The 22,144-nt window shown below is 46.8% G+C and overlaps 4 protein-coding genes across 8 annotated transcripts in view; 3 read left to right on the top strand and 1 right to left on the bottom strand.

Moving 5' to 3' along the window:
• Positions 1-22,144, bottom strand: part of DAD1 (defender against cell death 1) — a 330,697-nt gene that overhangs the window by 26,259 nt on the left and 282,294 nt on the right. The gene's annotated exons all lie outside the window — the stretch shown is intronic.
• The window catches only part of OXA1L (OXA1L mitochondrial inner membrane protein), a 240,727-nt gene that overhangs the window by 55,810 nt on the left and 162,773 nt on the right, over positions 1-22,144 (top strand). The gene's annotated exons all lie outside the window — the stretch shown is intronic.
• Positions 3,204-22,144, top strand: part of MRPL52 (mitochondrial ribosomal protein L52) — a 244,816-nt gene continuing 225,875 nt past the window's right edge. The window contains exon 1 of the mRNA XM_050796646.1: positions 3,204-3,207. The gene's annotated coding sequence lies outside the window, so the exon portion shown is untranslated. The remainder of the gene's footprint in view (positions 3,208-22,144) is intronic.
• On the top strand, positions 6,449-20,212 carry ABHD4 (abhydrolase domain containing 4, N-acyl phospholipase B). Of its 2 annotated transcripts, none has more exons than XM_050796552.1 (7): positions 6,449-6,535; positions 9,860-9,948; positions 11,582-11,954; positions 12,117-12,271; positions 14,283-14,394; positions 17,584-17,770; positions 18,730-20,212. In XM_050796552.1, exons 1-7 carry the CDS (start codon positions 6,513-6,515, stop codon positions 18,817-18,819), a joined length of 1,029 nt encoding a protein of 342 aa, XP_050652509.1. In that variant the 5' UTR covers positions 6,449-6,512; the 3' UTR covers positions 18,820-20,212. The 2 variants fall into 2 exon arrangements, with proteins under 2 accessions (XP_050652509.1, XP_050652510.1); XM_050796553.1 differs by lacking the exon at positions 6,449-6,535 and adding an exon at positions 6,552-6,646.

Genomic DNA, 22,144 nt, shown 5'->3' with positions numbered 1-22,144 from the left:
GGGTATGCAAAAGATAGCACTGGAGGGACTGCAACTCAAATGGCTCTTAAAGGGCAGATCTAATTTATAAGCTGAAACTGACGTCAGAGTATACTTTAGGGGTTTCATTACTAAAATACTCAATATCATAAAACAATGGAAGAGTGGAGGAACAAGAGGGTTCCCTTAAGGGCAAAGTCCATGATTTTATATCATTCATCTCTCTACAAAAAGAAATCACATTATTTACCAAAAGAAACACAAATCCTGCAAAGTTTAAGTAGAAAATGACTCTTCTAAAGGAAATCTCCGCATGGAAAAGAATGTCTTTTCCAATTCCTTTCCCTTGTGTTGTCACTTTTGCCTTAAGATTCCCCCCTTTGCTTCTGTTTACTACTATTGCATATATCACCTCTACCTTTTAAACTTTGGCCCTAGCGTGACCAAAACCCCCTCTCCTTGTTGCCTAATAGAACCGATAAAACAGGTTATTATTTTCAAAAATAATGTAAGGAGAATCAAGTTGCAAACAGCACAAAGTCAAATTTTTGAAGTATCGAATTTCTGATCAAGTCCTAGTAAAGCAGTAAATATCTTCAGTGAACCCATATCCTTTCATCCTTTCAGTTTCTGATGAAGTGGAACAAATTTTCAGCTCCTTTGTCTGGTTTCCCTCCCTCCTAGCTGTTTGGGAGTCTCACAAAAACCTCAGTTTTGCCCCCTTGCTGGCACCCAAAAGTGAGTCCACCATATTGTCCTTTCCAAGAACAGATCACTCACCACAACATGGGGCTAAAATCATCAGTTCCTGAGCAACACTGTGCAATGGAATTTTCTGTGATAATGTGTCTGCACTGCTCAGTATAGTAACTGCTAGACATATGTGGCTATTGAGCACTTAAACTACAGTTAGTGTTGTAACTCAAATGCAGGTTCAGTCTCTCGCTGCTTGCAGAGTCCACTTAACAAGAGTGAGATCTGGTATAAAGAAAATGATATTTTATTCCAAAGCTATCTTAGGGGAGGAAGTATAGGTTTTCTGCCTTAAGGGTGCCACTTCACTTTTGGAGCAGAAAGAGGGTGCTTTTGAAACGGGGCCTGGAATACTGGCATGAATGGCACACGGGAGGAAGCAAGTGGTTGAGGGGTCTGCATACTACCTTCAGTGCCTTATCTACTGGACGGTGACTGCTGGTGCCTTTTGTGGGCAGGACTTGGTTGTAAAAGTGGCCAAAATTCTCCAGGTAAGAGGAAGCTTTGTAGCAGGCATACTTTAGGTTGTAGATGGACTGTTGTCTCTCAAGGCAACCTCCCAGTGGGTGAGAGTTCCTCTCTGGAGCTTCTAAGTACATAGTTAGATGAACCTGCCCCATAGGGAGTGTCTGGTAAAGAGGAGGTAAAAGGCTACAATTGCATTTCTAAAGAGCTAAGGAAGAAGTGAGGAGAAGGGGGAAAAGAAGAGAGATTTTTAAAAAATTCATTAAACTGTCTCTTAGCAAAATGGGGATACTTGGTTACAATGTGACTAAGGAAATTTTATTTGGCTTTTATTTAAATCTAAGTAGCCACTTGTGGCTAGTGGCTGTCATTGGACAGAGCAACTTATGAGCTATTCCATGCATTTCTAGGTTCAATCAATTGAACTATTGTTCATAGTTCATTTAAATGGCAGTGATACCCATTTGAAACAAAAGAATAATCTATAGCTGCCAGGCCTGAGCTATGAGTTTATCAGCCCCACCTATTTTTGGAATACTTAATGATGACTTACAGTCATAGAAAGAGGGTTTGCAACCTCCCAAGGAGTTCACCTTGCCTGCTGCCTAGACAGAGCCGGTTCATCAAGACTGGGCAATTAGAATGAAAAAAGAGTAATTCATGCAGAGCCAGCTGTGCAGGAGACTGGAATTTTATTATTACTCAAATCAGTCTCCCCAAGCGTTTTGGGATCAGAGTTTTTAAGGACAACTTGGTTGGGGGAAGCCAGTGAACCAGGAGTCCTGATGGTCAGGGATGAAATAATAAAGGAGTCGAGGCTGTCTTCTTGCACTGAGTTCCTGGATGGGGGCGCCACAAGATCAGATGAGCCAGTTCATCGATCTGAATGGTACCAGCGATCCATCAAGTGCAGGGGCCGCAAAATATCTCAAGCACTGATCTTAGGAGCAGTCCAGCTGCATGACTCCCAAACCATAATTTCCAATCTTATGGCTAATGTTAGTCCTACAAAGGCAATCCAGTCCCCAGGCAACAAGGATGTCTGCCCTGGGAAAGGGCTGTTATCTGTCACAAACCACAAACTATAAGTTTCTCCAAAGTTAGTTCAGCCTATGCCCGGGAATGAACAAGGACAGCCTGGTTAGAAGCAAGATGGAGTCGGTTAAGTTAGGTCTCTTTCACTGTCTCAGTCATAATTTTGCAAAGCTGGTTTCAGATTTGTCAAATTAATTTCCATCCACACTTGTTGGAGTCTCATACTTGCTCATGGTGTGCTTTGTCCTGATGATAAGGAGAAAAAAAATAACTTCATTTTCTCCCCAGAGGCCTGCCTAGAATAGGCTCCGAGAGTCCTCTTTACTCTGTATAATTCTAGCAGATCCATCCCAATCTTGAGATATATCAGCACTGGGGATACCTTAAAAACTGTAGTAACTTTGGTTATTAAAGGCATTTTCCATCCATTCAAGTTTCCTACTTCCAAGAAACCTCTACTTTAAAGCTGATTTCACACATGAAAACAAAATACGAACACTGCTCTGCACTGCCTCCTGAGAAATGGTCTAGAGAGCTCTAATACCAGTTCATGTGCAGTTGTCCTTGCCTCAAAAAAATCTCACAACTTACAGGTTTTCAGAAAAGTGGGAGATTTTATTGTCCTGTCTAGGAGTGATACAGTATGGAATTTCCTATTTGCTACAATTTAGAATGCAGCTCCCAAAGCCTTTGACACTTAGCATATTGTTTCATAGGTAATTGTATATGCTTCTGCCTCTTCACTAGACTTTTCTTCATTTACCCAACAAATATTGAGTGCCTACTCTGCCACACCTTGTTCTAGGTGTTGGGAGCACAGCAGATTACAAGACAGAGAGGGTCCCTCAGGAAATTTAGTCTCTAGTGGAGGGAAACTGATAATAAATGAGTAAAAACAATGCAAGATAATTTCAGATAATGTTATGTGTTATGAAGAAAATAAAAGTAGGGTAATGTGACAGAGTGATGGGGGGGCTCTCTTTAGATCCTGTGGTCAAGAAATGCCTCAGATGAGGGCAAGTTTGAGCTGAGCTCTGAATATAAAGTTATCAGCTCTGCAAAGCCAAGAACAGCCTAGGGTAGCAACAGCTAGAAAGTCTGTGTTCACCACTAGAGCAGGTTGTTTATTTCCTTTTGATAACTGCTTTTTTCTTTCCTTTTTTAAGAGACAGAGTCTGACTCTCACCCAGGCTGGAGTGCAGTGGTGGGATCATAGCTCACTGTAACCTCTAATTCCTAGACTCAAGTGATCCTCCTGCCTCACCCTTCCGAGTAGCTGTTACTATTGGCATGCATTGCCATGCCCAGCTAATTTTTTTCATTTTTGTAGAGACAGAGTCTTACTATGATGCACAGGCTGGATAACTATTTTTAGTGCTCAACATAATTCTTGGCATTGAATAATAGCAACAACAAAAATAAGTAATATTCGTAGCACAAGTAAGTGTACCACGTGTTTATTTGAATTATCTTGGTTAGTTCTCACAAGATACAAGCCAGAGGAAGAAATTAAGAGATGCTAAATAACTTGGCCAAGGATTTACAATGGATAAGTGGCAAAGCAATTACTGACCTTAACTAGGCTTCTGACTCCAGAATCTATACTTCTAACTAACAAGTGAGTCTCACGGAAAACCAGTATCTGCGGTGCTTCCTAATAATGCAGCTTTCTAGCATCAAACCAGACAACTGAATCCGAATCTCAGAGAGTAGGGACTAGAAATCTGAATTTTTTTTTCTTTTTTTTTTTTTTTTTTTTTTTTTGAGACGGAGTCTCGCTCTGTTACCCAGGCTGGACTGCAGTGGCCGGATCTCAGCTCACTGCAACCTCCGCCTCCCGGGTTCACGCCATTCTCCTGCCTCAGCCTCCTGAGTAGCTGGGACTACAGGCGCTCGCCACCTCGCCCGGCTAGATTTTTGTATTTTTTAGTAGAGACGGGGTTTCACCGTGTTAGCCAGGATGGTCTCGATCTCCTGACCTCGTGATCCGCCCGTCTCGGCCTCCCAAAGTGCTGGGATTACAGGCTTGAGCCACCGCGCCCGGCCTGAATTTTTTTTTTTTCTAAGATGGAGTGTTGCTGTGTCCCCCAGGCTGGAGTGCAATGGCATGATCTCAGCTCACTGCAACCTCCTCTTCCTGGGTTCAAGCAATTCTCCTGCCTCAGCCTCCTGAGTAGCTGGGATTCCAGGCATGTGCCACCACACCTGGCTAATTTTTGTATTCTTAGTAGAGATGGGGTTTCACCATTTTGGCAAGGCTGGTCTCGAACTCTTGACCTCGTGATCTGCCTGCCTCGGTCTCCCAAAGTGCTGGGATTACAGGCGTGAGCCACAGCACCCAGCCCAGAAATCTGAGTTTCTGATAAATCCACCAGACGATTCTTATGCATACTGAAGTTTAGAACCACTGTGCTTTGTTGAAAGGTTGAATGAAGCCAAGTTTGTTGGCTCACCCCTGTAATCCCAGCACTTTGAGAGCCCAAGGCAGAAGGATAACTTGAGCCAAGGAGTTTGAGACCAGCCTGGGCAAAACAACAAGACCGCATCTTTACAAAAACTGAAAAAAAAAAAATTAGCTGGGCACCTGTAGTCCTAGTTGCTTAGAAGGCTAAGGCAAGAGGACCCTTGAGCCCAGGAGTTCAAGGCTTCAGTGAGCCATGATCATGGCACTGCATTCCTGTTTGGGCAACAGTGAGAATCGGTCTAAAAAAAAAAAAAAAGGTTGCATGAAAGAGACAAGGCCTCTGCTAGTTGTACTGCTTTGCACCACATCTGGCAAATTCCTAAGCCCCTAAACTCTATAAATGCTGGTTCTCCTAAACGTTAAGTCTTTATAATGATCAGCTTAACACTGTGTTGCAACAAAGAAGAAATCTCAGAATCATCTGGGTCCTGCAGGAAGGCTAAAGAAAACTGCCTTGATAAACCCCTGTGCACCAGCATTCTCTCACCCATCCTCCACCACTCCCCAGCCTGGTTTGTTTGTTTGCTTGCTTGCTTGCTTGTTTGCTTTTGTTTTTGTTTTTTGAGACGGAGTTTCACTCTATCACCCAGACTGGAGTGCAGTGGCACAATCTTGGCTCACTGCAACCTCTGCCTCCTGGATTCGAGCAATTCTCCTGTCGCAACCTCCCCAGTAGCTAGGATTACAGGTGCCTGCCACCACACCCGGCTAATTTTTTGTATTTTTAGTAGAGATAGGGTTTCACCATGTTGGCCAGGCTGGTCTCGAACTCCTGACTGCAAGTGATCCACCCACCTTGGCCTCCCAAGGTGCAGGGATTACAGGCGTGAGCCACCGCGCCCTACCCCTAGTCTGGTTTTAACTAAGAGGGCGATCTGAAATCTGACAGTTCCAGGGAGGTCAGGCCCTGTTTACCAGTGCGAGCAAATTCTGCAGCCAGCCTCAAGACTTAGCTCCTGTGCTGAGCAAACTGAAGTGTGCTTAGGACCTTGGGCTAAGCCAGCCTTATCTCCCTGTCCCCACACTTACATACCTAAAGCAGACCTAGGCTTATGGGTGAGTCCTTCAACTGTTATCCTCCAAACTGAGGGTGACCTGGAGTTGAGCTGTGTTTTCACTGGAAAATAGGTTGGGGTCAGATTCAACTCCAGAGCAGAGATATGCCCATTTTTGCAGATGTCATATAGGTTTAGGTTTCCAGAGAAAATACAGGATGCCTACTTATGTCCTAAATACTGCATGGCCCATACTTACTCTAAAAAATTATTTGCTTTATTTAAATCTGGAATTTACATTTAACTAGGTGTCCTGTATTTTAGTTTCAAAATCTGGCATCCAGGCCCTTTGTAGGAGCATTCAACCAATGGTGTTGCCTCCACAAACATTTAAGCCTCTTATTAGAAGGAACATTAACAAGGTTCGATTTCAGGAGGACACAGTTATAATAGGAAGCCCAAAGAGTGGGTGTGAGTGCAGGAGTAGTTCTATCACTTTTTAGTTATGAGAGAACGGAGGGCTGTTGGAGCTCCTGCAGGGACTCCCCGAAATGTGTGACCAGGATTACCATCCTATTCTGAGACCCTCAGAGACATCTCTGCCGGGACACATGCCAGTAATTGAAAACATAGCAAGGGCCCCACTAGCTCAAACCAAGTTGTAGAGTTTGAGAGTCCCACCCGCCGGCCGCCCGCCCGCCAGCCGCGAGCCCTGCCCCCGGCGCGGCCACGCCCCCTTTTTCCTCGCGGCCTCCCGGGTCAGCTGGTGCTGGCGTCAGGCGCTGGGCGGGCGCGCCAGGACCTGGCAGGGCTTGTTTACTATGGCCGATGATCTGGAGCAGCAGTGAGTTAATCCTGTCCCTTTCTCTCTTTCTGTCTCTCTCTGGGCCATGATCCTGGGACTGTCTGTGGCTGAGAAACAGTTGTAGACACCTTCCCGCCCTTCCATTATCAGGTCGGCCTCCGGGGAGGGCGGGGGGTGGGTGCGTTGCTCGCTTTGCATTTGCCCAGAGGAGGCAGCGGCTGAGCCTGGGGAGCCATGGGAGACGCGCTTTCCCGCAGCCCGGGGATCCTGGCTTTCTACCTTAGTCCTCGCGAGTGCCCTTCATTCTCCTCTGGCCTCTGGAGAGATTCCGTGTTAATGTGGGAGATCCCCGAAAGCAAGCTTGTGGGACGCGGGTGCGGAGGTAGCAGCCAGGCGTGCTCGTCTCGACTTGCCCCAGAACGGCGGTCGTGGGGATGGAGGGAGCCTCCTCCCTCCGCCTGGTAAGGAGAAGGTGTGGAGAGATGGAGAGGTCTCCACCGCGCTGAAATTGGTGTGGAACAACGGGCTGGCAAGTTTCTTTAGCTGTCGCCCACCGAGACACGTAGGCGCACGTGATCCTAGTTGATAATGCTTTTAATAATCATAACAACATTTTTAATGCAGTGGTTTCAGATTTAGAGCTATTGGGATTTGCTACCACTCTCTCAAGGGCATCAGGTTTGGGATACCACCTGTAGGTGGTGTGACTGGCAGTTCGCAATCTGATAGGAGCAAGAAAAAGTTGCTACGAGAAGAATGACTCAGCTCCCAGCCGAGCCTTGGTTTCACCAGAACTGGGCCTTTCCTGGACCCTACTGGGTCCTGCAGAACTGGAAGTCCAGGACACTAATTAACTTTATTACCATAATTAATAGCTTGCTGGGCTTGAAAGAAATGTCCAGGGGAATGTTTTACTTTCTAAGATGACTTTTCCTAGAGGAAATTTGCAATGCTTTAAAGGACTTAGGGAAGCAGAATATTAGAACTGGAGGACATGCAGGTAGTTCAGCTCCTTTTTACAAATGAAGAAGCTGGTGTCCATAGAAATAAGGAGACTTGCCCAAGATCACAGAGGTCTAGAACAGGATTCTCTCCCAGCACAGAACCCCTTGTGCTTCACCATCAAGTTGACAGAGACCATCCTAGCCAGGTTAAGTTCATGGCTGAATGTCTTTTCTGCTCCTTGCCTCAATTTCCCACCCCAGCCCTTACCTCCCCCATAGTTTTGAGCACATACAGTGTGCCAGGCACCATTTCCAGTGCTTTACTTGTAACATGTTTGGTGAAGAAGGAAAGCAAAGTAATTCTCCCACCAAGGACTATCTGCTGAGCAGTCCGTGATGCTGTTCCTTGGGTAGCGTTTCTCCTGAGCTCTGCTTTGGACAGTAACAGGACAATGTGGGATCCAGGTGTTATGATCTGACTTGTCACAGCCTGTGATTTGGAGAGAAAATTTGTCTCTTAAGGCTGGCAAAATCCTGTGGTCTTGGTCCCCGTGCTTCAAGCCTACAAGGAATTCCAGTAGAATATTAAAAGGATTCTGAGTCTCCCTAGAATTAGATCGATTGATATTGACAACTCTCATCTGGCTAAAACCGTTGATGTATCACTCCCAGTTGCAACCCCAGTTTTTCTTTCAAACTTCAAACATCCACTGAGAGTTGCTACTTGCAAAACACTGGGAATGTAGACAACTTGTGATTTAGCTGGGGGGAAGGAAAGTTTATTGGGAGTTTATCTTGTGCTAGGCATTATTCTATGTGCTTTAGATGCATTAACCCATTTAATCTTTATAGCAACCCTATGAGGTAGATATTATTACCTCCCTTTTAAAGATGAGGAAGCTGTGACACAGAAAAGCTAAATAATGTGCCCATAGTCACATTGCTGGTAAATGACAGTGCTAAAATTGGAACTCTGGCCTTCTGAGTTTAGATCACACCTCCCTTGAGAAAACAGATAAGTGTAAAAATGTGACTAAGTTCTGTGAATATTTGTATATGACCTTGAAAAGCTGAGGCTTGAAGGTTTAGGGAGAGAAACCTGGATTTGAGATAAGGGGTTCTAGTTCTGGTTCTTTTTTCTAACTTGTATGACCTCTTTGGGCATCAGTTTGCTCATCTGTAAAATACAGAGGCTAGACTAGATGATTCCTAAGGAAACATCCTAATCTAAAATTCTGTGCTTCAAATGATGTATCAGGATGCCCAGTGTGTGCCAAGGGGATTTGGTAATGGTTCCCCTCATTCCCCCTTAGAGTACCCTACCTTGAGTATGCCAGTGTTCACAGGCCCTTCCTATAGCTGTAGATGTCTGTCCTGTAACTCAGGCAGAGTTCAAGAAAAGAGAAATGTCATATAGGGTTAGCAAGGAATAATACAAACTCATTCATTGAGCATCTCATTTGTACTGGGCAACTTACAAGGGTCCTTACATATATAGATGCTCAAAGACAGGTTATTTAATGGGCCAAAGCCATTCTGCTCATCAATGATAACACCATGATTCAGGTCCAGGAGGAGGTGTGTGTGTGTGTGTGTGTGTGTGTGTGTGTGTGTGTGTGTGTGGTAATTCCAAAGCTGGTGCTTTTAACCTCTACTTTGCAATGACTTAAGGTCACTGGGTGTGAAGGAGAAAGCAGGATGAGTTATCTGTTTTACTGCATGTCATGGGAGGTGAGGACATAGGTGAGCTTTCTACTCATTTTACAATCTAGAAAATAAGACCAGAGGGAACCTGTGTCCTGTCAGTGAACCATAACAGAACTTGAATCCAGGTCTCTCACCTCCTCCTCCCTGCCTACCCCATCTCCATGGGTTGGACTGATTGATTACCTGAGAGATCAGTTGGGCACAACACAGTATTCCGCACTTCTAGGGGCTTGGAAGAGGGCGCACATAAACACCAACCAGTGTCCTGCCAGTAGGGGAGATGGCATGGGAATTTGTCCTACTGTTAAGAAACAGCTAGTACTGGGGACAGCAAAGGATAACTGAAACATTAGTTAAAAGATGCCTCTTCCTTTAATCTCCTTGAACATAAATTATGATAATCAGTAACAAAGAGAAATTAGAAAGCTGTAGCGAGATAATAAATGTTACAGAGCTTTGTAAACTGTAAAGTATTATATACAGGGTGTTCTGAATATCTATTGAAACAAGGGGCATGTTGTTAATATCCATTTACCAAAAAGAAACAGTCTATCAGGCAGCTAGGGAACTGCTGGCTGCCATGGTGGGCAGGTCTCCTGAGGCTAGGGAACACCCTGCCTCCTGAGAACCCTTTTGTAACTCTCAGCAAGGCTAAGAGCATCAATGTTTCTTTCCATTGTTGCCAATGAGTGTCTCTGTCTCCTCCTCCCAGGCCTCAAGGCTGGCTGAGTAGCTGGCTGCCCACGTGGCGCCCCACTTCCATGTCTCAGCTGAAGAATGTGGAAGCCAGGATCCTCCAGTGTAAGTAGAATGGACAGCTTGTCCCACCTCCCTCATGGGGCCCAGGAAGGATTCAGGATCTTCCCAGAGCCTGCTACATTGAGCCCACTGATTCCTAATTAACAGTGTGTATGGAGTGGGAGGAAAGGATGTCAGTTGTGTGAGGGAAGAGGTGCATACAGAAAGCACCATATCCAATGATAGTGCTTCCTCAACATCTCCCTAGCCATGTGGATGGTTCCTGTTACTTCCTGCAACTTCACCTCAAAACCTATGCCAGTGCGAGCTAACATACACAAACACATACATTCTCCCATTCCTCCTTCCTTCTACCCCACTTCTCTCTTCCTTCTTCTCTCCTTCTCTCTTCTCACCACACAAGTACTTCTTAGATTTACCACCTGCAGACCCTCGGACCAATAATCTTGCATTCTCTGATATTACTATTCCCGTGTTCTACATGGTTTTGCCCCCCAGCCCCCCATCTGGTTACCACAGTAGTTTGTGATTTGCAGACCAGCTGTCATCAGCACTGTTATATTGCAGCAGGGCATCCCACTAGCAGCAGCAACTACTCACTCAAACAAGCCCCTCAAGCCACTTCTTCCCATATTTCCCATATGCTCTTCTCCACCACACCCCTACTGCCCCAGCCATAGCTACCCTTTCTCTTCTGGGCCCGAGTAAGTGCAGACAAACAACAGCCAGAGCTTTCAAGCCTCTGTCCAGGATCCAGGCTGCTTCACCCTGGCAGCTCTGCCCAGGAGACTGCTGTCACACCAGCAGAATAAGCACTGCCCCACCTCCATCTCTCACCTGAGGCTCAGTCCACACCCATCACCCCCTCCAACTGGCTGGACCACAGTTCTGTCCATCCATCAAGCCCCAAGCACACACAGGTTCAAGAGCAATGGATGCAAGAGCTCTGTGTGGTTGGTGGTGTCACTACCACCCTGGGCCTAAAGGGAGCTGGGCACACTGTTTCAAGGGTTAAGACAGTCCCGCTTACTACATACAGACTAAATGATCTACAAATGTGATTGGAATTGAATTCTTTAAAGTGTGTAGTGTTAAAGAAAAAGTGATTTTGACAGATTAAATCAGTAAAGATCATTCAAGACTATTGCAATAGAGGAGAGAGATCAGGCTCAACTCTTGAATACAGTAAGGACTAGTGGGGATTTATAACCAAGCAGCAGGGTGAGGGGGGTCAGTGGATAGAAGATTACTGAGGAAATACCAAAGATAAGGAGAGTTCTTTTCAAACCAGTTTAACAGAATCATTGCTGAAGGGAAGGTCAAAGGTGAGGGATGAGGAACTTGATCAGATATGAAGGAATTCTTACTAACTGACGTAGTATGACTTACTAATCCTGACTTAGCAGGATTCTTGCTAAGACTGAGCTAGACATTTGGAAGACAGGGCAGGGCCAGGGTCAAAGCCTAGTCAAGAAGAGGGCTCAGAAAGGCTTGCCTAAAGTTTGGTTCAGGAGAGAGTCGTTTTCAGTGGTCAGAGGGTTGTGAAAGGAAGGAGTTGAGGGAAACTGGGGAGGGTTGGGGAAGGGAGAGATGTGAAGAGTGGTAGTCCAGGCAAAATGATGATACTGTCAGGAAACAGACTTGTTGACTTGCCATGGGATTCTTTCCTCCCCAGGTCTCCAGAATAAGTTCCTGGCCAGATATGTGTCCCTCCCAAACCAGAATAAGATCTGGACGGTGACTGTGAGCCCCGAGCAAAAGGACCGCACCCCCCTGGTGATGGTGCACGGTTTTGGGGGCGGCGTGGGCCTCTGGATCCTCAACATGGACTCACTGAGTGCCCGCCGCACACTGCACACCTTCGATCTGCTTGGCTTTGGGCGAAGCTCAAGGCCAGCATTCCCAAGGGACCCGGAGGGGGCTGAGGATGAGTTTGTGACATCGATAGAGACATGGCGGGAGACCATGGGGATCCCCAGCATGATCCTCCTGGGGCACAGTTTGGGAGGATTCCTGGCCACTTCTTACTCAATCAAGTACCCTGATAGGTAATAAGGAGATGCCTCCATCCATCGTGACCTAATTCCTGACCTTAATGGGAACTTTCCAGTATTCGTTTCCAAAGTTCTCTCATTCCCAGGCGATTTAAGGGGCTATGGCACCTACCAAAGAATATAATGTGTCTTCTTCTCTTTCTGCCTTTAACATAGAGTTAAACACCTCATCCTGGTGGACCCATGGGGCTTTCCCCTCCGACCAACTAACCCCAGTGAGATCCGTGCACCCCCAACCTGGGTCAAAGCCGTGGCATCTGTCCTAGGACGTTCCAATCCATTGGCTGTTCTTCGAGTAGCTGGGCCCTGGGGTGAGTAGCCTGTAGTATCTCCTTAAAGGAAGGCTGTAACGTTCTAGAAGCCCTACTGTGTCTTTCCCGCTTATTCCTAAAAAGTGGGAATGGGCCTAGCCTTGTTATTTAAAGCTGTTAATCTGAACCAGATCACTTTGTTCAAGGTTTGAGAAGTTTTTTGTTTTTTGTTTTTTATATTTTTCCCTTCATCGGCATGGGAAAATCTTTTCCTATGCCAGGAACAGGTGGAGCAGAATAGCTACCAGAGTTTCACTGTGTCTCCCAGGCTGGTGTGCAGTGGTGTGATCTCAGCTCACTGCAACCTCTGCCTCCCGGGTTCAAGCCATTCCCCTGCCTGAGCCTCCTGAGTAGCTGGGACTGCAGGTGTACCCCATCACACCTGGCTACTTTTTGTATTTTTAGTAGAGATGGGGTTTCACCATGTTGGCCAGGCTGGTCTTGAACTCCTGGCCTCTAGTGATCCATCCTCGTCACCCTCCTAAAGTGCTAGGATTATGGGCGTGAGCCACCACAGCCAATGTGTATGAAATTTTATGAAAACCTGCTGGTGATTCACGCTCAGTAACCACTGAATCCTATCCCTTTGGTTCACCCAACACCTGCAGCAGGGAGAGGTCAGAACCAAAACCTCCAACATAACCCACAGTGGCAGGCAAGCCCCTCTGAACCATGCACTTGTCCAGGCAAGCACCACATCTTCACCTGCTCTGTGTCACCTAGCACTTAATAACTGTCAGCAAATTCTGTGGGTAAAAGGGAGAAAAGGAGGTGGACGACCATGGGGAGCCAGCCATAATGATGAGTATCTCCAGCCTTCTGACCTCACACTGCCAGCACCCTTCTCTGCTGGGGAGCTTTTTACTCTGATGACGTGAAAAGCAGATTCCGTTGTGGAAAAGATTGATGACGCCTATCATGTACTGATGGTTGTGATTACATAGTAATATTCAATAGCCAATTATTATGAGTTAATTGCTGATGGCTAAGTAAGAGTTATCTCTCTAGGTCCTTCAATAAAAACAGAATGATTCCAGACAAAGAAAAAAAGCATTCGAGTAGAATATAGGAGTTTAGGAGTTCTGAGAGAGAGGGAGGACACCAAAACACAGATGCCAAAGGAGAGAAAATGGGCAGAGGTTCCCACTGTGGTCTCCAACAGACTCCATAGTCCTTTGCCAAAAAGAAGGCCTACTTGAGCTACTCTCCCTTCTTCTCACCTCTGGCCAGGCTCGTGCAGGAGCATCAGAGCTATCATGGTTGTGGAAGGTGGCCCGCAGCCATGAAGGACTATGCAGCAGGGAGGACCAGGCCCATGCAGATCCTCATGACACCCCCCACCCAGCCCCTTCTTACCCCGCTCTTGCTTCTCATAAACAGAGAGAAGACCAGAGAGAAAGAGAGAGATCAGAGATCAGAAGTTGATCAGTAGACCCAATTTTTACAGTCTGGTTGGATGTGTGTATACCATAATGAGGTGAAAGGAACAGATCGTTGTAAAACAATCTGAGACACGAGACACGACTGTGTTTAGTTCACCTCTCCACATATTCTACTACAGGCCTGAAAATGAGAGCGCTCTTGGGAGGTGGTCTAGTTCCATCTGCTACCATCAGAAGATTAAAAGGCCATAAGGGTGTCTGGGAGAACGAGAACACAGCTCAGGCCCTAAAAGAAGAGCATCTCAGCCATGGCTTCTGATGGGGAGGCCTTGTGATTCTTACAGGGATAGATCTTGGGACTTCATTGAGCTGAAAATAACCTGGCTCCTCTGTGATGTTAGACTGTCTCTAAATTCTTTGGTAATGAGCTGACTTTGTCATTTGAAGTCACCTGGAGCTTGCCAGTAGATTCCTGCACTCTTTCTGCTGCTGTAATGTTAAATGAATAAAGCAAACAAACCCTTAGGAGAAATAAGATTTAGTTAGAGTTGTTAAAACATACACAGGCAGGAGTCTTCCCTGCCCCACCTCCCAAACTGGCCACTCTGTGTTTTTCTATCCCCTCCCAGGGCCTGGCCTGGTGCAGCGATTCCGGCCGGACTTCAAACGCAAGTTTGCAGACTTCTTTGAAGATGATACCATATCAGAGTATATCTACCACTGCAATGCGCAGAATCCCAGGTGAGGGCAGCTCCCCAGGCTGGCTTGGGGCAGACAGTTGTTAGGAGAAAAAACTCTTAGCTGCTGGAGTTCTGGGCTTTATTTCTTCTTCAACAAAGCTCTGACTCAGTTAGGGAAACATAGGCACTAGCAAACCTCATCATTTCCAGAGAGTTCCCCAGGGATAGACCCAAAGGAACATAGAAGATAATAGATTCATTAAACATGCTGCCCATCTCTAGAGGAAGGCCCTCCCTGTTCCCTACAGGTATGCAATTGGCCTGATAAGCAAGAGTCTGGAAAATACTAATATTTTGAAAGATGTTTTTAATAGAAAAGGTGATACAAACATGGTTTTTTTTTTCGTTTTTAGGTCAAAAATAATTAGCAAAAACATGATATTTTTCAAAAGGAAGTCTTCTCCTGTCCCAGGCATATAGTCCCTAAATTTCCTTATTATTTCCAGTCTAAGATAGCACGTGTGCCATTTCTTCAGAGGGCCTCCATGTACAGATTCCTTTGTACACACATGTGACTGTATCTGTTGAACACATTACTACAAATAGAATTTCTCAATGAAAGAGCATGCGTTTTAAGATTTAATTATGTGCCCTTGAAATGCCTTATCATTGGGACAGAAATTTCTTTGCATCTTTGGGAGATGAGGGGATGTCCCGAGAACTCTGAAAAGTTCCTATCTGGTGCTGCTTATTGACACCGCAGGCCCCACAAGCCTACCTCCCTGCAGTTTGGGCAGCGTGGATGGCAGGGCAGTCAGGGAGGCGATCCTCTTACGTGGAAGTGCCCTGTGACTGGCTGATACCACGAGGCCATGTTGGTGACACCCCGAGCTGCTGGGAGGCATCTCAGCAAAGGCAGGCTTACTGCCCTACCCCTTTCTAAGGCTGTCCAAGTCACTCGTTGTGAGCCCAAAGCCGTGAAAAAGGCAGAGATTTGCATTCCAGTAATACTGTCTGAACGTTAACCTCAAATCCAGACAGCTGTTGGGCAGTGTGTGAGCTGTCTGTCCAGCATTCCACATGAGCTCAGCTAATTGAAGAACCCTGATCAAACAGTAGTATAGAAACTCCCAGCTCAGCAGTCACATCAGGTTCCCCTGTCTTCCTGCCCTTGGCCCTTCTCTTAGCCCCCATGGGCTCAGTGCCTGTCTCATACCTACCTGTGGCCCCACAGGCCCAGCCCTAGCTCTTTTCCCAGAACTTTCCCCATCCCAGACCTAGTTCTGTACAATGTCCTACCAACCTAAGCCACAGAGTATATAAGTCTGCAATTCATTTGTGTCCCAGAGGAAGCAAAGGTGACATCAGTGACAACCAGTTCCCTCACCCACAAACACCATCACTCAATTTTGTAACTCCCTGAGTTTTTTGACTTTGTAACCCTGACAAGCTCATGGTAACGCTTATCATTTCCTTGGAAAACGTGAAATTTGACCAACGTGTTTAAGGGTATCTTCTTCACCTCACCTAAACTTAGGGGCTTTATATATATTTTTATTTTCCTAATGATGTCCTAGTGAAGTAGGTATAATACTCTACATTTGTAGATGAGGAAATTAAAGTATATTCTGGTTGCATGACTTGGTAAGGAAACACAGCCGAGGATTTGAATTCATTTGACTCCAAATTCCATGCTTTTTCTGCTATGTTACAATATCTTAAGGAAAAATTATCTATTTCTGGTGGCCTGGGCAGAACTCAGGTTCCCATTCATCTGTACATGTAAAAGAGGATGGAGATCTAACAGTACTAAACAGGCCAAGCCTAGGAGGCAGCAGTGTCCCCAACCTGCCCTGTCTCTAGCAGAAGCTGTCGACCAGCCCAGAAAGCTGGCTCTGTCCCAGCCTTGTGGACACCTCATGATACGGCCTCAATTCATTCTACCTGAGCAAATGACCAGGGGATGAAATAGATTACATTGGCATTTATTGCTTCTTGCTTAACAGAAACTGCTGCTCCCCCAGTCCTTGGAAGACTGATTTTTAATTCCAGAGTCTTCTCAGGAAGCCCTTTTTACTACTATAGTACTCACTTTTAAGCGTTCACCTCAGATGAACTTCTGACCATCTCTCTAGACCCCCAACAGGCTAAATCCCCAGGCTGTGTTTTCATAGCACCCAACCACCTTTTCACCCTTCTGGGGAAATTTTAAGTTGTATTTGTTTGTTTGTTTTTGAGATGGAGTTTTGCTCATTGCCCAGGCTGGAGTGCAATTGCACTCACTCACTGCTCTCAGCTCACTGTAACCTCTGCCTCCCAGGTTCAAGCAATTCTCCTGCCTCAGTCTCCCAAGAAGCTGGGATTGCTGGCATGCACCGCCACGCCCAGCTAATTTTGTATTTTTGGTAGAGATGGGGTTTCACCATGTTGGCCAGGCTTGTCTCGAACTCCCGACCTCAGGTGATCCGCCCATCTTGGCCTCCCAAAGTGCTGGGATTTTAGGCATGAACCTCCATGTCCAGCTGTTTGTTTGTTTTTTTGAGACGGAGTCTCACTATGTTGCCCAGGCCAGAGTGCAGTGGCATGATCTTGGCTCACTGCAACCTCCGTCTCCCAGGCTCAAGCAATTCTCCTGCCTCAGCCTCCTGATTAGCTAGGATTACAGGAGCGCAACACCACGCCCCACTAATTTTTGTATTTTCAGTAGAGACAGGGTCTCACCATGTTGGCCAGGCTGGTCTTAAACTCCTGACCTCAAATGATCCGCCTGCCTCAGCCTCCCAAAGTGCTGGGATTACAGGTGTGAGCCACTGCGCCCAGCCCAAGAAATTTTAAATTAAATAACAATTAATCATATGATTATTTACTTAATGCCTACCTCCCTAACACAGGAGCTAAAGTGTGTGAGCTCCAGGAGGGGCAACACCCTACCTTTCTTGTTCATGTGTCCCCTTTCCCCGCCCAGGGCATGACAGACAATATTTGTTGAGTCAATAATAACCGATTTCATTCTCAGAGTCTTGGACAGTTCGTACTGTCATGGGGTTGTTCACAAGTGTTCCTCTGAACTCTTCTGTGATAGGAGGCCTCTGGAATTTTGGTCATCTGCTAATCTTACCAATATTTAATGAGCCCAGTGTGGGGCTTTGACAGGAATACAAAGATGACTAAGATTCTGTCTCAGTCTCTGAAGAGACCAACAAGTTGACATATTCTGCTGTGAAGTTTATTGCTGTTTTGCTTCTGACAGTGGCGAGACGGCATTCAAAGCCATGATGGAGTCCTTTGGCTGGGCCCGGCGCCCTATGCTGGAGCGAATTCACTTGATTCGAAAAGATGTGCCCATCACCATGATCTATGGGTCCAACACCTGGATAGATACCAGTACGGGAAAAAAGGTGAAGATGCAGCGGCCAGATTCCTATGTCCGAGACATGGTATGTTGCACCACCCAAGGAGTGGAAATGGTGACTGAGAGTCAATCAGCTGTCAGCCTTGGGGTAGAGAAGGGTGATCAAGAAGAAAGAGGAATGGACAAACTGAGATAGGGCAGTAGATTTGAGAAGTTTGGAAACTCTCTTTGTAATATCTTTTTTTTTTTTTTTTGAGATGGAGTCTTGCTTTTGTTGCCCAGGCTGGAGTACAATGGTGCAATCTCGGCTTACCGCAACCTCCACCTCCCAGGTTGAAGCGATTCTCCTGCCTCAGCCTCCCGAGTAGCTGGGATTATAGGCATGCACCACCACACCCAGATAATTTTGTATTTTTAGTAGAGACGAGGTTTCTCCATGTTGGTCAGGCTGGTCTCGAACTCCCGACCTCAGGTGATCTGCCCACCTCGGCCTCCCAAAGTGCTGGGATTGTAATATCTTAATTAGGGGCTTCCTACTTTTAGCCAGTTCAGCTAAAAGGCTGGTTATTGTCTAGCAGCCAGGTACCTGCTGCTACTCCAGCCCCCATGAAGTTTGTACCCCAAAACCAGAGCCATGGGCAGTAGAGTGAATAGTAGAGGCTGCCATGAAGCCTCCCCACCACACCTCCTCCCCTTTTTTCTTAGCCCTCTCCACCATGTGCCAATGAGTGTGCTTAATGAGGCTGGGTGCCAACCATGGGCCCAGGTTTACTGGACCTTTGGATTAAATGAGCAGATCAGTGGTGGAGCTAACATGGAAGGAAAGACATAGTGAATGTTCATCAGATAGGTAGAATGGGATATTGGGATTCATTGGCTGTCAAAGGAAAATACCAAGATCCAAGCAAGAAAGGTGGAGCATTATTTCTGATAAGAGCTGGTGGGTGGCAGGCAAGCAAGTCTAAGGGGAAAATAAATAGTGTGAGGCTTCCCAGCACCAGGAAATAAAGGGCCATCCCACCCCTGCGGGTCCTCTCTCCACAGGAGATTGAGGGTGCATCTCACCACGTCTATGCTGACCAGCCACACATCTTCAATGCTGTTGTAGAGGAGATCTGCGACTCAGTTGATTGAGCCACTCTCTGAAGAGGAAGAGGAGAAAGCCAGAGAGTCACTCTTGCCTCCCTGTCTGCTTACTCACCCACTCTGTCCTTTCCTCACCAACTAACATGTGCCAGCCAGGCAGAGTCTTGGGCTGTTCCCAGAACAGGACCACAGTGAAAAGAACACTCTTGATCCCACACTGAAGGCTGAAGGCAGAAGCCACAAGAAGCCTTGAGTGCCACCCCCGGGGAAGAACATAAAGGGTTGCACAATGTCACCCATCCACTCCTTGCCAAGTGTTACCCAGATGGTGGAGGATGTGAAGGGATCGCACTGAGCCACATTCGCTCTCTCTGCGGCCTTTCTTCCTCTGGGCAAAGAAGGGCTTCCAGTGGCCTTTCCTAGCTCTGCGGTGTTTGTGGGGATAGGTTCCATGCAAGAACACTTTCCTCCTCCATCCCCCACTTCACCTCATCCCATACCAGTTCCATCCAGGGTCTGGTTAACCGCCAAGAGCAAGTCCTGGAGTTCCCTTCACCTGCAGAGTCCTTTTCATGACCTAGAAGGTCTTATTCAAAGCCCTCATTGACAGAGGAGGAAACAGGCCAAGGCAGGACATGGCTGGACCATGGTGATACAGCTCTGTGTGATTCAAGTTCTGGCTAGGGCCCAGGTCTGCCGACACCCTGTGCTTGTTGCACACTTGATTTGCTAAGGCTCGAGACAGGCACCATTGCCAAGGGGCTGGTCCTGGTCACTGGCTGAGGATAAGCCCGTCTCTGCCCCACATTCTAGCCCCACTATGTGGGGGTGCTGTTGTCCTGCCTGTGTCTCATCCCTGGCTGCCTAAGCTAGGGACACTCAAGTGCTTCCTTCCTTGCCCCATCTTCCTCCCAACTGGAGGCCTCTGAGCCTCCCCTGTGCCTTGGGCCCTGAAGCCCCATATGTAGTATAGAGCAAAGGTGGCTCCTGGTGAAGAAAGGGTGGAAAGGCCCTTCAGTCCCAGGGCCATGTCTGGGTTCTCCATGCCCATCAGTCTCTGCAGTTTCTCTACCTGCCCCCAGAGCTGAGGCCATCTGCAAGCCCCTGCCCATGGCCCAACGGGGAGCCTCCAGACACCAGTTCCCTGTCCTTATCAGCCACTGGGTGGTTCCCACTGCATGACCTCTATCCCTCCCATCTGTCCCCATGGTTTCCAGCTCAATCCACCCCCGACCCACCTGTCAGCCTTCGCCCAGGGAGCTGTTTCAGGGGTTCTGGGCAGTAGGCTGGGCCTGGCCTCAGAACCTGGCAGCTCCCGCCTGCTCCTTCACTTTTGTAAAACCAACCCTGTCACCAGAATGGCATTAACTCCTGGTGCTTTGTACTACTGGTCCAGCTGCCCTGGGCTCCTTTTCTATATTAATAAACAAATGAGTAAAAACTGCCGGTGGCGCTGATGTTTAAAATTGCTCTGACAAGAGCACTGGTGGTGCTGAATTCGCAACAGCCTGTGTGATGCCTGAGAGAAGGGAGTCCTGAGGGTTGCCTGCCTACCCATGACTCCTCCTTTTAGTGTGGCATTTGCCCGCTAGACCCAGCCAGAGTCCAGGTCAGCACAGGCCCTCTCAGCCAACCACTCATGACAAATGAGGAGTCGAGATCCAGAGTGTGGATGGACCAAGCCCCAGTTCACAGGAGAGAGGCGGAGCTTAGTACTTCCTGCTGCCCATTAAGCATCCTTTCTTCCTGAGTTCCAGGGAGCCCAGCCTGTACTGCTCCCTACATCCTGTTCTAACTTCTACTCATCCTCTGGATCTCAGCTCAAAAATTCCTTATGCAGAGATGCCTTCCCCTGATTCCCTAGACTAGACTCGGACCCCTCTGTTCTGCATCTCTGTGGCATATCATCTGCCCTTTTTGTAAAACTTATAAACTTGTGGTTACTTATTTAATGTCTCTTTCCTCCCCAGACCATAAGCAACATAAAGACAAAGGGCACATCTAGCACATAGTTCATGTTCAATAAATGTTTGTTTTCATCAAGCCATGGGAAGTGAGATATACCAAGTCTTCAAAAAAAGTGTTCAAATCATTGCTAACGGTGCTTGCTCTGTGCTGGTGAGTCCAGCTGGGCCCAGAATTCCACAGTTCCAAATGGCGCATATTCCATGTGCATAGGCTGATTGAAAAAGTATTAAAAATAAATTTTTAAAAAGGCACATGATACTGCACATGTCATGATGAATGAATAGATAGAACTCCTCCTGAATATAATTACAAAGTTCTGATCCATCTCAGGACCCTGTGTCTTCTCTGAGGATTGTTATAGGGAGGAGAAGGCAGGTATTTAGAGCTTACTAAATGCCAACCACTACGGCTACAATAGTGAAGAAACAGATAGTCTCTGCCTTTGTGAGAAATTCCAGTTCGCTCAGAGAGATGCACCTAGTCAAAATTTATGCAAATCAATGTAAAATTGCTGGAGTGCTACCCGTGAGAATTGAGAAAACCTCCTGCAGAAGTGATGGCAGCTGTGCCTGAAGGCAGGACCAGGGAAAGGGGAAGGAATGTCTGGAGAGAGGGGCGACTGCACAGGCAGGTGGCTGGGAGCGAAGGCTGGTGAGATCAGTAGGGACCAGCTCAGCAGATCCTCTGGCCACATGAAGAATGTTGTGTTCATTCTAAAAAGCAATGGAAGGAAATGAATGAGGGTCAGGGTGGGGTAGGGAGTGTGACAGAAGCAGCCTGAGATTGAAACAGCCATTCTGGCTGCTCTGTGGAATTCAGGTGAGAGGGGGATGAGAACTTTGAGGCTGCTGCAGTGGTCCATGCCAGAGTTGCTGGTAGTTTGGACTTGGCTAGGGGCTGATGGACACAGAGAGGGGAAAGATTCAAAAGATGCTTAGGAGGTAAAATCGAAAAGACTTAATATCAACGCTGCATGAGCCTACCACCCTCTTGAAGAATGGGCCAAGTGAGGCAGTAGTTACCAAACCCAGTCACATAACAAAACAACCTGGGGGCATTTTTTTTTAAATAGAGATTCCTGAGCTGTATTCCCCAGAGTTTGATTTGGTTAACCTGAATGAAGTCCGACCATGAAATCTGCATTTAAACACATTCCTAGGAGATTCTGGTGCCCTGTGTCTCAGGAACTGGTCTAAGGGACTCTGTCTCTGACATTTGACCCAGAAGGCTGGGTAGAGTAGGGCCTGTGCCCTTGAGAGTTCATTCTGCTTGCTCCAGAATCACTTTGTTTTTGGAGGTAGCACATGTGCTGATCGGCTTTTTCCAACTCAACACGAGGCAAACACATTCTTCAGGAGCAGATGCAAGAAGAGTCTGAGAAAGGTCACCCAGAGTGCCGTTTATG

Source organism: Macaca thibetana, chromosome 7 (assembly GCF_024542745.1).
Source record: "Macaca thibetana thibetana isolate TM-01 chromosome 7, ASM2454274v1, whole genome shotgun sequence".
NCBI classification, from domain to species: domain Eukaryota; kingdom Metazoa; phylum Chordata; class Mammalia; order Primates; family Cercopithecidae; genus Macaca; species Macaca thibetana.
The sequence above is the reverse complement of the archived record's forward strand: the minus strand, read 5'-3'. Positions and strand labels throughout refer to the sequence as shown.

Coding starts and splice junctions, on each gene's coding strand:
- ABHD4 (XM_050796552.1), top strand. CDS start 6,513: ATGGCCGATGATCTGGAGCAGCA. Junction 6,536..9,859: donor GCCGATGATCTGGAGCAGCA/GTGAGTTAATCC, acceptor TCCTCCTCCCAG/GCCTCAAGGCTGGCTGAGTA. Junction 12,272..14,282: donor TCGAGTAGCTGGGCCCTGGG/GTGAGTAGCCTG, acceptor ATCCCCTCCCAG/GGCCTGGCCTGGTGCAGCGA.